This window comes from Tauraco erythrolophus, chromosome Z (assembly GCF_009769465.1).
Source record: "Tauraco erythrolophus isolate bTauEry1 chromosome Z, bTauEry1.pri, whole genome shotgun sequence".
NCBI lineage: Eukaryota > Metazoa > Chordata > Aves > Musophagiformes > Musophagidae > Tauraco > Tauraco erythrolophus.
This window is the reverse complement of record NC_141496.1, coordinates 71,825,444-71,841,897: the sequence shown is the minus strand read 5'-3', so window position 1 is coordinate 71,841,897 and position 16,454 is coordinate 71,825,444. Positions and strand designations below refer to the sequence as shown.

Sequence of the window (16,454 nt, the reverse complement as noted above, 5' to 3'; positions counted from 1 at the left end):
CCCTAGAAAAAGCAACACCTATGGAAATATATAATCTATGGAAAAAATCCTTGTAATTAAAGACTCAGCGCTTGTAAAGATGTGTTTCTTTAGAGCATTTTGTTGTAATATAAGCAACCTCAGCACTTCTTGTGGTAAGACTAAAAACCGCTCTTTAGGAGTATGAATCAAACTGCTGTACCGTTAGCTAATCAAACTGCAGTAACCCCATTTCTTTAATGCAAGCCCAGATTTAATCCCATCAGAATCTGCAATGTTATTTTATGCAGGCAAAAAAGTAATAGTACACAAAGGATGAGCACAAAGCATTCTACACTGAGTTCCATGCAGAAGATTTAAACAGAGTATCAACCTACATTAGATAAAACACCAAGACTAGTACCAAAAAGACCAATACAAGAGATCCAAGTTTAAATTGATTCATCCGTGTAAAACACTCAAATAGTGCATACCAATGAGCTACCATTGTTCAAACCCATGTGCTTTCATTGTAGCCACAGAGGGATGGGGCACAGCTCCAAAACTCGCCCACGATTGCCCATAGAGAAATTTAATCTCTGCTAATCCTTATTGAAATATCTATCCATGACTCCATTATTTTGGCTTTCTTCTGAGAGAGGAGCTAAACTGCATTCAAAGACTGTTTAATTCAAGGCAACACTCCATGAAACTCAGTTTCATTCAAATCTACAATTTGCCAAAACTACTAGCTGTGGAAAACAGTAATTCAAGAAAGGAAAATAAATTATATTTATGGGCATAGAACTATAATTCAACAAATCAAGTTAGTCCATCTATAAAATAAAGTTATGCTTAGGCTTTTTATACCTCTATCTAGAAATACATGAATCCAGACGTGGCAGCTTTAAGAGAAATAAATATGACTCTCACAATTTATTACCATTTAGATTCACCTTGCATAAAAAAGTTGAAAATATATAGAAGTCATATACTTCTATGACTCATTCCTAACTGAAATTCATATCTAAATTTTTTTTCCAAACTATGCATAGTTTTTTGCTTTTAACTCCTAAGTCTAGATTCTCCTTCCCTTTTTTGAGGAAAAAAATACTAATTCACCTTTTGTTGCACATAGAAACTAAGGTTCTGCTACCCTCAAGAAAGAAGGAACAGTACCTAATTATTTTTCAAGAACTATTATTATAACTAAAATGAAAAAAAAAAAATAGATTTTGGAAGAAGCCTTTTTTCCTTTTTTAAAAAGCTAGGAAACTTGATTTTATGTAAGAATACAAATGGTGAGCAGAATGGAGTTTTCATATTAGCATCTTGAACCAAATAGCATCAGTGACCAGACTGGGCACTTTTAAACATATTTGTTTACATGAAACAGGCAAAGATTTAGCACCTAAAATTAAATAAGAAAGGAAGGAATCATTTCTCTCCATTATTTCCAATGCAAATAATTTATTATCAGAAGCAAAAAAACCCCAAAGGGACACAGAAGAACCTTTTGTCATTATGATTCCTTGGATAGGTTATTACAGAAGAAACAAGCGAACAGGTAGAAAAAGGTACATATGCTAGGACTATCGGCCAGAAATTGGAAAACAAAGTTTGATATATGCGTAATTGTATCAATTTTAGCCTATTAACACTCTTCTACTTTTAACTCCCTCACTCCCCTCATATGCTACTTAATAAATTTTTGGGGCCCATTTATGTCATAGAGAGACAAAAGAGTTTGGGGATCTATCACCAACAGATCTATCACCATAAAATCCCCTAAGCAATTTCCCATCCCCTAACTTGCAACAAGCTTGTCAATTCTCAGAAGATTAAAAAAATTGCCTGTTTCACACAGAGCTTACGACAGAAGCATAGATCCAGACAGCTTTATGCTTAGAGAGTATTTTAAAAAGCAAATTAAGTACCACCACAATAAATATTAAGTCCTGAGAATGAGAACATGTTTACAAATGTGGCTTTATGTTCCCTGCACATACCAAAAATAAGAACTCATCCTTCACCTACTGCTGTATCCCAGAATAACAGGCATTCAGCTTGTTTTTGTCCCTTACTGTCCTTTTTTTTCCCTGTCTCCCATCCTCAGAAGAAAAGCAAAGCACTTCATATAAACAGCCTTGAAGCAGAGTTACATCTGAATTTTCAAGGCTATAATCCGAACACCAGGTGAACCAGTGTTCTCACTGACAAAAAGAGCATTGAGAAGCTTAAGCAGATCTGAAGGACAGGTAAAGATTTTATATAAAAGGTGGCATTACTCTTAACAGCTTTAGCCATTACTTGCGCACTTCTCCCAGACAGCATCACCTTAAGCCCAGAAGGATGTAACAAGACATTTACTCTGTACTGAATCATAAAAATTTGTCCCCAGCTGAATTAACATCACCTGCAGAAATACCTGTATTTTCCTTAACATACTGCTATCTAAATAAGTTTGACCTGAATTGACCCAGTTAGACTCCTGACATCTAACGAAAACTTAAGGTAGCGCAGCTGAGATCATAAAACAAGCATACGCAATTTTTGGAGGACAATCACACAGAAACTAAATCACTTCACAAGTCGGTTTTGGGCACATTTCTACATTTTTGGATGCAAAACTCATTCAGAAAATAATTCTGACTGAAGTACTGGTAGACCCAAGAAAAACATTCACAGCACAGGCTTCCAGAAAATTTTACTTCTATTCACTTACGTGCAGATGCATGTATTATTAGCAACTAACGTTATGATATTGATTTATCATTCTAAATACATTGTTTTATAATTAACATCAGAAATGTTCTTCATTCTTTCCCTTCCAAATAATACTTCTTTGCTTATTTATGACATTATTAGAAGCAATAGAAATAACCAAGACGACCAGATTGTCCAGGCAATGACAGGTTAACAATGAAAGGTTAACTGAACTGCTAATGCATAGCAGATGTACATCTGATTTTAAATCAAGTATTTTAGTCCATTGGTTTACAGAAGTTTGACCAACTACTGGCTGGATATGCAATGTAACATGCACACGCATGTGCTCAGCATATTTCACGCTATTTCCATCACAGTGCTGCTTCTGCTAAACAAGGAGCAACCAACCAACCTTCATGCTGTGTTCCTGAAGTCATGAGTAAGAGACCTGAGTAAACCAAGGAAAAAGGCACATGCTCTACAGAAGACCTTCTGCAAACATCTCATTCTCCCACAAATCCAAAAGGCTTCAACTCATCCCTTTCTGCCCTGGTAGCTCTCTTCATCACATAGCAAAAAGAGATGTGCATCATTTGCATGCTACCTCGATTTTCACAGACTTCTCCTTGAATATCCTGACCCACCATCAAACCCGCGATGACTCTCACACCTGATGCTTTCTACTGTTTCCTCCCTATTTCGGGAATCTTGGAAATCACAGATGTTCTTATTCTTCCCTCGTCATTAACTACCAAAAAGAATCTCCATTCTTGCAGGTCCAAGAAATCTTTTAAAAAAGAAAGGCAAAGAACACTGCTTTTAAAATAAAATTACAAGGGTTGCAACACAGAGAACGTTTGTTTTGTTCAAAAATTCTTGTTCATTTGCTACAGAAGAAACAATCGGCACATTTGATGAGATATGAATAAAAGTCAGGGATACGAGACTTGGAGAAAACGTTAATTTTACTAACCTGAACAGCTGTAGCTACCAGAAGCTCAGTGCTCTGTCTTTTCTTTTTAAAGCACTTACCTTCAAATTAGGGGGTCAAAACTTTATGAGTTTAATTAATGCAAAAACTTTAATCATTAAGAGACTTAACTCAGTTTTTCTGAAATACCATTTCACTTCTGTATCTTGTAAAATAACTTTGATAATTTTATATTTATTAATTATAATGGATGGAGATCTCGAGCAATTCACAATAGTCTCAGGTTTTTTAAATAAAGCAACTTTGGAGATAGCATATTCCTAATTATGGCTTGGGTATATTTTGCAAAGGAAGTATTTGTATGAAACTAACCACTTTAGGAGAACAGCAGGCTATTATAAGCAGGATTGGAATCACAAATCAAATCTGTCTCAGGATGGAGTGATTACATGATTATAGGATAGCTCTTAGAAGGAGAAAGGAATCATTACCACATGGTCTGAGGCATCTTGGCCCAGCATCTTGCATATCATGCCACAGTGTTTAATATTAAAGGAAACAGAGATCATTATAGTTCAAATATAGTCTCAGCCTAAATCAAAACTGATTTTCTAAACTTTTCAGCTTTACATTAACACTATTGTTCCTATGTTTAAAAAACTTCACACTTCTTACCAATTAGCAAGAGTTCTCAGATACACAAAACAAATATCCAACCAGATGATCCTTCATCCAGAAAGGCAAAGATGAATAGCAAAAGACTGGAGCATTGGAGGTCAAGAAGAAAAGCAGAAACAAAGAGGTTTTAGTCCTTTATCTTTACATAGATCTTCGTTGGTTTATGGTTCACAATGACACTAAACAAACATTTAAAGGGAAATCATCTCCAGTACTCCTTTACTTTATGAAAACATAAAAACGAACCGTATTTAATAGTTCTGGGTTTTAATTAACTTGCTGTTCAGGTAGGATAAAGCAACGTTTGTTAACAGTGCTTTGGTTGTACATGTATGCTGGTTATTCAAGCTGGCCATAGTCACTTTTTTGATTTTAATTTTCTCTGGCTTCTCTATGTGTTTTCAGTTGTGCTTCATTAGATGTTTAAGGTGAGATTAAATGAAGAGATTTTGATATAAGAGAGATTAACAAAAATAGCAGATAAATCTATGCTGGAGGAACATGCATCTGTGCCCAAGCATGCCAAAGTAGCCTCATGTAAACAACTTGTTTCATCCTGTTGGAGACCAGACTTCCTAGAAGCCTGGCTGCCCTCCTCTCTCCCACGATCCACTGCCACTTAAATCCAGGAGGAACAAGCTGGCTCAGATTCAACATATACATGGGTATGGGTATTCTCCCAGAAGCACCACCTCATCTCATGGGTTCTTCTACCTTACACAAAGGTGGGAAGCCTAAATTTTAGGCCAACACTTTATTTTCCCAGGGGTGCTTCTGCTTTTTCTGCAAAGGAACCCACTTTAGTAACAGAGCAAAGCTGATTTCTCTTCAGGGCAGACATTTCCACTCACGCCCTACCTCGCCCACCTACTTCTACTGATGACAAATTTTATATCGCTCATTTAAAGACGTTTAAAACACAAACAAGGCGTATGTTACAGTCAACAAAGCAAAACTTGGTGAACCTGTAACGCATCAGTAAGATACTCTCACAGAGTATACTCATTCACATGTTTATTTCTGTCCCTCTCAGCAAAGTTTCACTTCTTTAACAAACTCACAATGCAACAGTAGGCAGACTGAGCGCTAAGAGAGAGTTTAACATTCTAAATAGGTAACTGAAAAAGCCTCCAAAACACCCACCTGTGATTCCCCAGATCTTTCTGCCTGGAGTCAGCCCTAGTTTTTAGAAGGAGAGGATCTAAACACATTTTACTGCTTCTGTTTGTCCTCTCTTTCATCTAAGGAAGCTGGGTCTATAGAAGGAGGGAGTGTGTACTTCATTTCATCCTGGCAGCCTTTAAGGATAATCCTATTTAGTTTTATAATCCTCCTTCTGCAATGCCAAACTTTCGCCTGTATGTATCAAATGGACCATGAATATTGCTAACAATCTTTTTTCTTTCCCCCTTCATGAGAAATTGTTGGTGATCACTGTTTTCTAATGCTTACCCTCAGCACAAAAGAATTGTAATTGCCTCCCATTTCTTTTGGAAAAGCATCTGGTCTGGAAGTTACTCAATACCAATGTGTAACTGCGGCATCACTGAAGTGAGGAGGCGGGGTACTACTTTCAGCTGAGAAGACGCTTGCTATTTAACCCATTTCAGGCTTGTATGTTAGTACTATATAGTCCAGGATGTATAATGGGGTAGTCGCTCTCCAGCTTGCTCAAAGCCAAGAAGTCTATTTAAGAAGTCTCAGACCCAGGAGGTCATTAAGAGTCTTACACCAGGAGCTCACAACCCGTAATAGCACAGCTTCCCAGGGCAATTTATGAAGTCCATGAGTTGCTCCTGACCACCTGCTCCAAAAGCCCCACAAAAGCAGGGATGCTCACAAAAGCCAGGATTTACCTTGCATGTGCGCTGCACAGAAAAGGTCAGGCTTACTACTTGCGCTCAATGCAAACAATCTATGTGTTCCCAATCAGTCTGACCCTATGCCAGGAAAGGAGTTTGTCCTGGTTTTAGCTGGGACAGAGTTAGCTCTTCTTTTTAGCAGCTAGAAGAGCTCCGTGTTTTGGTTTTACTCAGAGGCTCGCTCTGAGAAGAATGTTGATAGCAAGTTGATGTTTGTGGTTGGACATGAAACTCCAAGGACTTTTCAGTGTGCCGGAGTGCAGAAACACGGTGGGATAAAGGGGGGAGCATAGTTGGGACAAGGGGGACACGATTCCCCTTGTGATTTGTGGTGGAACTTAAGATTGAGGGCCAAACTGGCCAACTAGTATTCCATATCATGCAGCCTCATGCCCAGTATAAAAGTGAGGGTCAGCTGGAAAGAAGGGCTTTTGTGCTTTGGCTCTTTTGCCGCTTTTGCTCTTTTGCGCTTGCTGCGCTTTTGCAAAAAAAAATTGCCTTTTTTTTTCTCTCTCTCTCCCAGTACTCCCACTTTCAGAGTACTCCCTCTCTCTCTCTGCCCCTCTCTATTTCGGGGCCTCGCGTTCATCTGGGATTGCAGCTTCGGGACAAGACGGGCTGCGGATAAGAGGGGGTGGTGAGCATCTACACTGTGTATTAAATCATCTGTATTAAATTGTTCTTATCCCAACCCACGGGTTTCCCGTTTCTCCTTTAATTCTCTCCCTCATTCCTGAGGGTGGGGGCGGGTGAGTGACCAGCTGTGTGGGGGGGTTCGGTTGCTGGAGCAGCCTAACCCACGACAGAGTTGCAGCAGGTTAAGTATTGCATTGCCACTGAAAGAAGCTGTGCAACTAAAAGGTAGACGATCAGTACAGATCTCCAAAACTGCCCAAGTTGTCCAAAAATTTAAGTATCCATGCCATGTCAGACACTACGCCTGTTGTAGGAATCACTAGAGAGTTTAACTAAGAACTATATTCTTTGGGAGTTTTCCCATATAAAAATGTGAAAACACAGTGGTTAATATCCTTGTCTAGGAGGAAAGATGTCAGAACAAGGATTCAGCCTTCTCTCAGGCTCAAAAGTGACTGTGTGCAGAATTTCAGGAATACAGGAAGTATTTTTTATTTTATTACTACTGTTATATTACAATTTCATTCTGCATGTTATGAGACAATCTGTAAAGTCAGACTATCCTCCATGGATACGTACACAATATAAAATTCCAGTTTTGTAGCAGCTTTATAATGTAAATTATACTTATTAGTAGCTAGTAAGTTACTAGTACTTACTAGTTAATAGCACTAATCTTCAAAACACAATTTGTGTCAGAAATAAAAAAAATCATACACTTCCTGTAAAGGGGCTTCAGGCTTTTTTTAAATCTTACTGAAGTACCATATGAGGATTCCATTAGCTCAAGGCAGCACATAGTGTTTTTCACATCCTAATTTAATTCAGTTTTATCGTAGAAGTCGGACATTACCATCGGAAGTATTTGCTACAATATTGCTGTCCACTGATATATGGCACATCTCTGCATGACACAGAACTACTGACATCCATTGTTTCGCTGATGCTGGCAGCATTGCTTTGAAAAGTGCTCTTTAAATGTATGTGTAACAGCTGGAGTAAATCTGTGGCTACTTGTCTATAAACTATTGATCAGACTTTTAAATACCTGCTTGCTAATGGCAATGAAGACTAATAAAAGCACTATATGCTTCTCTCTCAAGAGCTCTTCCCTGGATTGGATTGGAGATGTGTTGAGACTTGCTCCAACTCAAGTTACTGGGAAAACACACATTAATTTCCATTGGAAATAGAATTTGATGCTGACTCTTCAGGTGTTTAGAGAACTATAAATATGCCATTGACCATTTCACATTCTTAATATCCAGTGAAAATAGAAAACCACACAGATGAATTTCAAAGCTTCTCTCCAGTGAATGGAACCAGCTGGCAATGCTGTCTGCTAGGGCAGATCCTCACACATGTCCTGTCAGACAACCTGAGAAGTGCTGCGATGAACAGCACAGCTCTACGGAGCTGCATCCTCCCGTCCATCCTCTGTGTATACATTTGCTCCTGTTTGCACTTCCTAACAGTCTAAATATATCCTACTGTTTTAGGTACAAGACTCAAATCCTTTCCCTACCTAGCTGTTCTCTACTGCAGACTGCTTCAGCTAAAAAGAAGAAACATTGGGAAAACCTCTGCATGTCACCACGTAGCTACAGAACACCACCTAAGCAATTCAGTGCTGAGAAAAAATGACATTAAATGCCTCTCTTTATGAAACCAAAGGAGTAGAGGCTAAAGCACACATCTGCCATGTTTACAGCTCTCTTTGGGGAAATGCAGTGAGACTACCTCAGCTTCCATGCCAGCAGCAGAGCAGATCGTTGGTAAAGAACCAGTAGCCAGATTTCTTCTAAGTCCACAGTGAGTTTCTCCTACAGCATGCTCTAAAACAACTACCAGTTGTAAGTTATTTATTACCAGTTACAAATAAAACTTTTCAACAACACTTGACATGCTTTTTTTTTTCTTATTTCAAATATTATGGCAAAACACAAGCAAGCAGCAGAAATGACCATCTAAATAATTAATGGTCTAGCTCTGCAATTCATCACTTTCAGAAGAGCAGTCTCATTGGCATCAGCAGGACTGCTTACATCCTGGTATTTGGCTAACGATGAACAACTAGTAGGCAGTCAGCATACAGATGAAGAATTCTTGGAAACATCTCCTTATTAAGCTTCCTGCAAGCACCAGCGCAGAATGCCAAAACATACTCAGAGCAAATCCCATTGAGCTACAAAAGGATGTAAGAATCCACAAGTGTTTTACCAAGGAGTTGGATAGGGCTGTCACCACTGATCATGTAAGCTCCGACACTACACCAAGGTTATGGTGATGGAATCTGTAGATGATTCATGCATATCTCCAGTCCTTAGTTTGATTAGAAAATACCCTCTGAGTTACGTTTCCTTCATTTGTCAAGATAGGTTGCCAAATGAAGCCAACGCTGGCAGTCAGAATTTGTTTACTAATTATCTGGGAGTACAGCTCTCATTTTTCCCTTGTATATTCACATGACTAACAACATATGTTACGAACCCCATTATTATCACTCCTCCATACTGGTTTTTGATGAACAGTTCAAGAAAAAACACACTACCGAAGCTCTCAAGAACTGTGAAATAAGAAATACGGAGAAGCTTTAATATTGTGTTGTATGTTATATGCTTTACCCAACCACAACAAGTGAACTACTCAAAAAGCATCTAAATCTCGCTTCAAGGAGATAAGGTGCCTTACATTTGTGACAATATTCTTCTGTCTTTCTGCCTATTGAAGGAGCAGTTAAGACTTCTACGTAGACATTTTTTCAATTTCCTGAGTGTCACTGGCATGTCAAGTCTCCCCACGCCTTGAGAAGTTAGAATTAACACCAACATCCTAACCTGGATAGCACAACAATTTCATGCAAGGCCTTTTTTTTCATTTCATTGAAGATCCAGTATCTCTTCACAAAACTAGCCCTACAGCATCGGCCGCAAACCCGTACTGCATCTACCACCTTCCCTGAACATGATGGCCAAACGTTTTGTATTGCCTTTTCTTCATCCTTCCTCCTGTATAGCAAAATCACTGTTATCTGTCAGTCTCCTCAGTGAATGAAGAGATTCACTAAAAGGCTACTATCTGAAGAGCAGAATGGTGGAAGTTTTTTTGTTAGACAGAGATGCTTTATTTCACATTGAAAAGAAAAATTGCTGAGTGGAATCTAAGCTGCATATTAAGGGACTTACAGCCCACTTGTTTGGCTTTCCAAAGTGTATGCAGCCTAGTAATCCTAACCCACAGATGCAAGGCTTTGAAATGGAAGTATATCTAAGACATTCATACCACATTTTCTCTGAAATTTCTTTATATTTAAAATTAAAATAATAAATTTTAATTGGGGTAACTACAATAAAAAATTTGTAGGTTCAAGTTTCAATGGATTTTTACATCTTAGAAAATGTAGTCTGAAATATTGCTTGGCTCTTTTTTCAGGGCAAGGCCTAGAGGAAACGGGGTGGAATATGCTATGTATGTATGATGTTTTTTCAAGACTCTTGGAAACAGAGCAACTTACATATGTAATAGAGCCGAAGCAATGACTGAATAAAGAATGACAAATAACTTAAGATTTGTTATGACAACTTTGACATAATAGCACTGTGCAATTTTTTTTTTAACTATGTGTCTGACGCAGCAACACTCTCAGGAAGAACAGCTGCTTAACTATTTCACTGCAAACAAGACTATGCAGTTGAGGATCATGACAACATCAGTCAACATCAACAGGAGTTTCCAATTTTATTTGAGATATATAGAATAGTCTATATTTCAGCTGCAGCTTTCTGAATGGGGAACATGATCTGGGCACATGCATGCTTAGACAGCAGCAGTAGGCTGGGAGTAAGCTGGTACTACTAGGGAAAGTCTGACTGAATCATGAATTACTAATGGGGCTTCTAGGGAACTAGAGCCTATTTAAACAATGAATTTCAATTTATAAATCAAGTCATAGGAATTACGGATATCCAATGATGCACATCACTTTTGAGCAGACATTGGTGGCAAGTATCTCTAATAATTTCTTCGCAAAGACTTTCTGTAACCTAATTTTACCTATACGCAATGTAGAAGGAAGCAAAATTCTAAGAACAAGGAGTACAGAAGTCGAACACTTTTCCAAAACATAAAAATCCTTTACCTGATTGCTTTCAAGCCACTTCCAGTTGACTTTCAATATTCTTTTCCACAATTAATTCTGTTACCATGCTTTGGAAAATCTGACAAAAATGTCAACAACTAGATGCCAACCACTTAGAGCTGTGTGAAACTTGGCGGTTTCGCTTTGCAGGAGTGCAGGCAAATATTTTATTTGGTGTCAATCCACATATGTTCCCTCTCTACCACTTTCAGTTTGAGTTTTGAATACGTCCAAACAGGCAAATGAATATGCAGTCAAAATTTCCACATTTTACCTAGTTTCACTTCATGACCAGGCAAATAAAAACAGGCAGGCATATCTTCATGAATCAACAATGGAACGAGTTAGATTTTCAAAATGGGAAAGAAACAGAAGAAAACATGTCATGTGACTGAGGTGATTTACACTCATCTAGCCACTCAGAAAACCCAGAGTCATGATGGTGTTAACTCTCCCTAGCACCATTTTTGTATTCTATATTCCGTAAAGCACCGCAGGCATATGCATTTATGATGCTATATAAAGGCCCAAAATGAGAATAATAGTAGTAATAATTGATTTTGTTTTAAATCCTGCCAGCATTTTACATCATCCCAGCTGCTTTCTACTCTTTCCATCCACCCCCAAGTATCCTGGGATTGCAGCTCACTGGATAACCACTGCTGCTGTCAGTGTGCCCAATTCTGGTCTTTACCTAGTAAAAATCATGACTGATTCAATAGAAATTATGGCAGGTGAAATTTGTTTTAAATAAGAGAGGTATGCCACAGAAGTAATAACCATTCAAAAGGTCTGACCATATTAACATTTCTGCTGAGAACACACTCATTGTGCACTTCTATGGAGGAACAGAAAGGAAAAAAGGGTATGGAGTCCCAAATCCAACCAACTTCACCTGTAGTCATAGGAACGTGGAAAGTTGTGAGGTAGAGAAGAGAGGCCAAAGGGATGAGAGGAATGAAAGAAAAGAAGTAATGAAGATGAGAAAGCAGATGTAAAATATTGGTAGAACTAGGAAAGACAGAACAGTCTGAAAACTGAGATGTAGAAGAAAAGGAACATAACACGGATGAGAAAGATAACTTCAGAATATAGGATCGGAACGAAGAACAAATGAATTACAGATAGACTGAAGCAGAGAGGATAATACACTGAAAAGGAAGGAGAGTGAGCATGGAGGTAACTAATTACAGCCATACATTGAAGACCAAGATAAAATTTGGAATGGCGATGAGAAAAGTTGAAGAATGGCATAAGAATAAAAAGGAGATCCAAAAACAGAAAGGTATGGGACTGAGAGACAAAAGTGTAACTGGAAATAGGACAAAGAAGATCAAAACTTTATAGGATAAAGGCAGAAGTAGGATTTGAGAAAAATTATGCACAGGATCATAAATGTATGAATCACAAAGTGGTTGAAAATACGGGTAAGTACAGAGGTAGGACCCAAGAAGATACAAAAGAAAGAAGACCTCAGGAAAGGGATGGGAGTGAAAAGCAGCAGACGAAGCTGATGCTCGGACGGAGACCTTGGTGCTACCCCTGCATGCAAGGTCATCTTACCAATCCACCACAGGTACTGAAGGAGGCGAAGGAGCCTGGGTAGCGGAGAACAGCACCACTGTAGTAACAAGCTCTCTCAGGTTGCGACTGTGCAGCACCAGGTGGGCTTTTGCCCTCACCCCTGAGCCGATCCTCCACGGCAAAGCCAGGAGCCAGGAAGCGGCTGTCCCTCTTGAGCAGCAGGTAGAGCTCCCGAGCAAAAGCCGGGATCCTCAGCAGCACCTCATCTCCATCCTCTGCTGGAGGTGGCAGCGGTGGGGATGGTGGTGGTGGCAACTGAGAGGCAGCACCAGACCCCTGGGGCTGAGGGGACCAGTGGTAAAACTCCAGAGACTCATACTCGTCCTCAGTGTCCTCTTCCTCTGCCGCCTCTCCCACAGCCTGCGCCTGCCCCTCCACCGAGGAGGAGACGGAACGCACCTCCCGGGAACTGCCGGCCACCGGGCTAGGTGTGACCGGGGCGCTGAGGGGACTGCTCCGGTTCCCACAGCTGGGGTCGGCGCTGCAGCCCCCGCCACCGCCGCTGCCACCCGCCGGCTCCTGCTGGCCCCTGCTCCACAGCGCAGGGAAGACAATCTCCCACTCCTCCGTTTCTTCTGAGGCATGGAGACCTGCGAGAAGGCCAGCAGATGCTTTAAACGAGCGCAGCGCCCAGCAGCACACACCGCCTGCCACAAACCTACCCTGTGCCCCCCTCCACGACACGCTCCTTCCGCCTCCCAGCCCGCCCAGCATGCCCCCCGAAATCCGGCGGGCTCCCTTCGGCCCTTCCACCCTGCCCTTCCACCCTGCCAGCCGCTAGGCGTCTCCGTGCCCGCCCTGGGCTCCGGCACACACCGGGGACCTGGCAAACATCGGGGGAGAGCTGGAGCTCGAGCTGGGCAGAAGCTTTGTTTGCACCAGCAGCTGGGGATGTTCTTCTTCACGACCGCCGCTTCCGCGCGAGGGGAGTTGCACGAACCTCTCGTCATTTAGACGAAGTGGCAACTTTTTCATACAGCTAAAAAAAAAATGTAATTTTAGCAGGGAAAACCTGAACAACCAAACAAAAAATGAAAATTTCAAGCTCATCTCAGCATGTTTTGCAAGACTCACTATGATTTCAAAAGTCCTGTCAAACGCACACGCACCCCACGGCCGCGCATTTGCGAGTCCACGTACCAGTGGCAGATGCATGCACGTGCTGTTATCATCATTACAATCAAACTGATTTATAATCACTAATTAGCGATGCCTGCGTATTGCACACACCATACCACAATTTAACCAAAATTCCCAGCACACCAGCGTTATGTTTATAAACATATGAGCACACACAATCTCCACCACCCTGAGACAGAAGGCAGCTTTATTTACACATGCATCCTACACGCGCTAGGAACAGCACGAGCCGGATGACAGGGCTGCGTACGAAAATTAGTATCTCGTCAGACGAGCGCGTTACAACGCACCCTCACAGTGGAGGCATGCATTATCCGACCACCCATCGGTTTCAGGGGACGGGCACAGCCGTTAAGGCACTTAACCACGGGCAGGTACCGGCTACCGGCGGCCGACGGGGCACAGAGGCCGCCCCGGCGGTCGGCCGCGTCCCGCGGAAGGCGCGCACTTACCTGCGGCGAGCCCGCTTGACAGCACGCACAGCTGGTAGAAAAAGCAGCAGACGCGGCTCAGGCGCATCCTCCCGCCCATCCCCATCGGCCCGCCAGACGCCGGCAGGCAGGGCAGGGAGGGCCGTGCCGTGCCGTGCCGAGCCGAGCCCAGCCGTGCCGTGCCGTGCCGTGCCGTGCAGGGCGGGGAGCGCTGCGGAGCGCAGCCACCTGGTCGCCCGCGGGGAAACTGCAGCGTCCCGGCGGGGCGGGCGAGCAGCACCGGCGGCGCTGGACGTGCAGCGCCCGGCGGGTGTGTGTCCGGGGGCGGGGGGGGGCGCAGGCAGGAGCGCGGCCCGTGCGCGCACACAGCGCCCGGCGGCGGGCGGGCAGCTGCGCCCCGGCGGCTGCGACCGCACTGCCCCCGCCCGCCGCTCACCCCCACGGGGCGGGACGCGCCGGGCTCCGTCCCGGCCGGCCCCGTCCCGGCCCTGCCACGCCCCGCCCGGGCGGGCACCCGGCGCGGCCCCGCTCCCTCCACCCCCCCATCCCCCCATCCCACCCCCCCCCAATGCGGCCGCCACGTCGCGGGCCGGCGCCTGGGCGGCTCCGCGGGTAGCGGAGCGGTGTCCGCGCCCCGCGGGTAGCGGAAGCTGACCGGGAGGCCGCGCTTCGCACCCCGGCCGCCTGCACCGGCCGTGCAGGGGCACACACCGCGTGCGTCCCGGCAGCAGGACGGGCTCCTCTCGTCCTGGTCGCCAACAGCGCTTTCTGCGCAGCCTTTGACGTGAATTCAAGGAGCAGCAGAGGTTGACCGTTTCTGCCTGGTTTTGTGTAATTTGATTCTAAACTCCTTTTGCCCCTACTCGGCGGCTCTCCATGGAAACTCATCGCTTTCTGCCCCAACCCTTGTCAGCAGAGGAGTGATTAAATGAGGAGTCGAGCAAAAGCATTAAATGCACGTGTAACATCAGCATAATCTGCAGAAGCAACAGGTAAACACATTCCTGTAAAAGCCCGATTTCTTATCATAACTTCTGCTGCCTTACGTACTGTTACTGGTGTCAAAGGTGACTGCTGTGCCTTAGGGGAAGGCAGAGCAATCTAGTGTGAAGAGGAAAGCCATCTGTGCCGTTAAGGGTAAGCTACGAAGTTGCAAGGATTCTTTCTAAAAGTTAGTTGTGTAAAATGAAAAGCAAAACAAACAAACAAAAATCACATGTTAGGGCTCCAAATAAAAAACACGTTTAGACTCCACAGAAGCCAAATGCAGCTGGGGTCTGCTCTTTGCTGTTCAATAGCTGGTTGAAATTTATGCTGCATGGGTTTGTGTTCTCAATGACTAGTTCTAAACAGTATTTTTGATTAGTTGTTTGGTTTTATAGGAAAAAAGTTGCTGTATAGTCGTCTTTTTTTTTTTTTTTTTTTTTTTTTTTTTTGCATCTGAGCCAACTTAGACTAAGCAAAATCAGAAGGACTTATTAGTAATAACAAGATGACACATTTACATCCAACAGTTCAGGAAGAGGGGAGTTTTCAAGAGGCTGCAAACTAGTATTTGCCTGATAATTAGGCTACCTTAAAAATGCGCTTAAAGTGAAGCTTTGGTTACCTTAAAAATGCGCTTAAAGTGAAGCTTTGTTTCCCTAGTAAATAAAAACGTATGTACTAATTTGCAGTGGAATTAGTTAATAAGCCCAATATTGCAGCCTTTTCACAGCCAAAATTCTCCTTACAACTGATTAGGAAATGCTGTTAAGATGTGGTTTATAAGCTCCTGTGCGAATACTAGATACAAATTCTGATTGTGTTTTTTGAAAACAAACCAGAATTCTTACACAAGTTGCAGAAAGAAAATCTTTACTTACAGTGCATACAGTTACATCCCAAAAGATATAAATGGACAACGGGAATAAGGAAGAAAGATGTGGCACGTGCATTTGCTAATTTTAAAACTCTGAATTGCTGTAACTGTTTTCAATCTGCTGAAGTTAAGTTTGTCCCTTTGGACCAAATTCTGCTTCTCTTATTCACATGTATAATCTTACTAAAAAGACAAAAGAACTGCTTTTGTCAGTAAGGTAAGCAGAACTTGGCCTTTTCAACACAAGCTGCAGGGGGTAAAGAGGCTGTAAGAAACCAATTGAGAAAGACTTTTAATATGTTGACATTATCACTGACCAAAAAAAGAGGAACATTTCAAGTAAGTCTCCAAATAGGAATATAAGGCAAGCTAAAGTCAACGTGGAGCTGCAACAAATTTCGTTAGCTCATTTTATGTTTTCTTTTTATTGTTTAAATAGTTAAAGTAAAAATATAGGGGGAAGTCGTCTATGTTTAAAGTGCACTATAAAATAGAGCCCCTACTGGTGTCATTAGTTTTAACAAAG

General features: G+C 42.2%; 1 protein-coding gene across 1 annotated transcript in view; it reads right to left on the bottom strand.

Annotated features, from left to right (window-relative positions):
- ADAMTS19 (ADAM metallopeptidase with thrombospondin type 1 motif 19) overlaps positions 1-14,173 on the bottom strand; it is a 160,896-nt gene extending 146,723 nt beyond the window's left edge. Inside the window, exons 1-2 of the mRNA XM_086629295.1 lie at positions 14,089-14,173; positions 12,476-13,086 (exon numbers count right to left, since the gene is read on the bottom strand). Of these exons, the coding sequence (XP_086485421.1) occupies positions 12,476-13,086; positions 14,089-14,173 (696 nt within the window). The remainder of the gene's footprint in view (positions 1-12,475; positions 13,087-14,088) is intronic.
- Between the last annotated feature and the right edge of the window lie 2,281 nt (positions 14,174-16,454).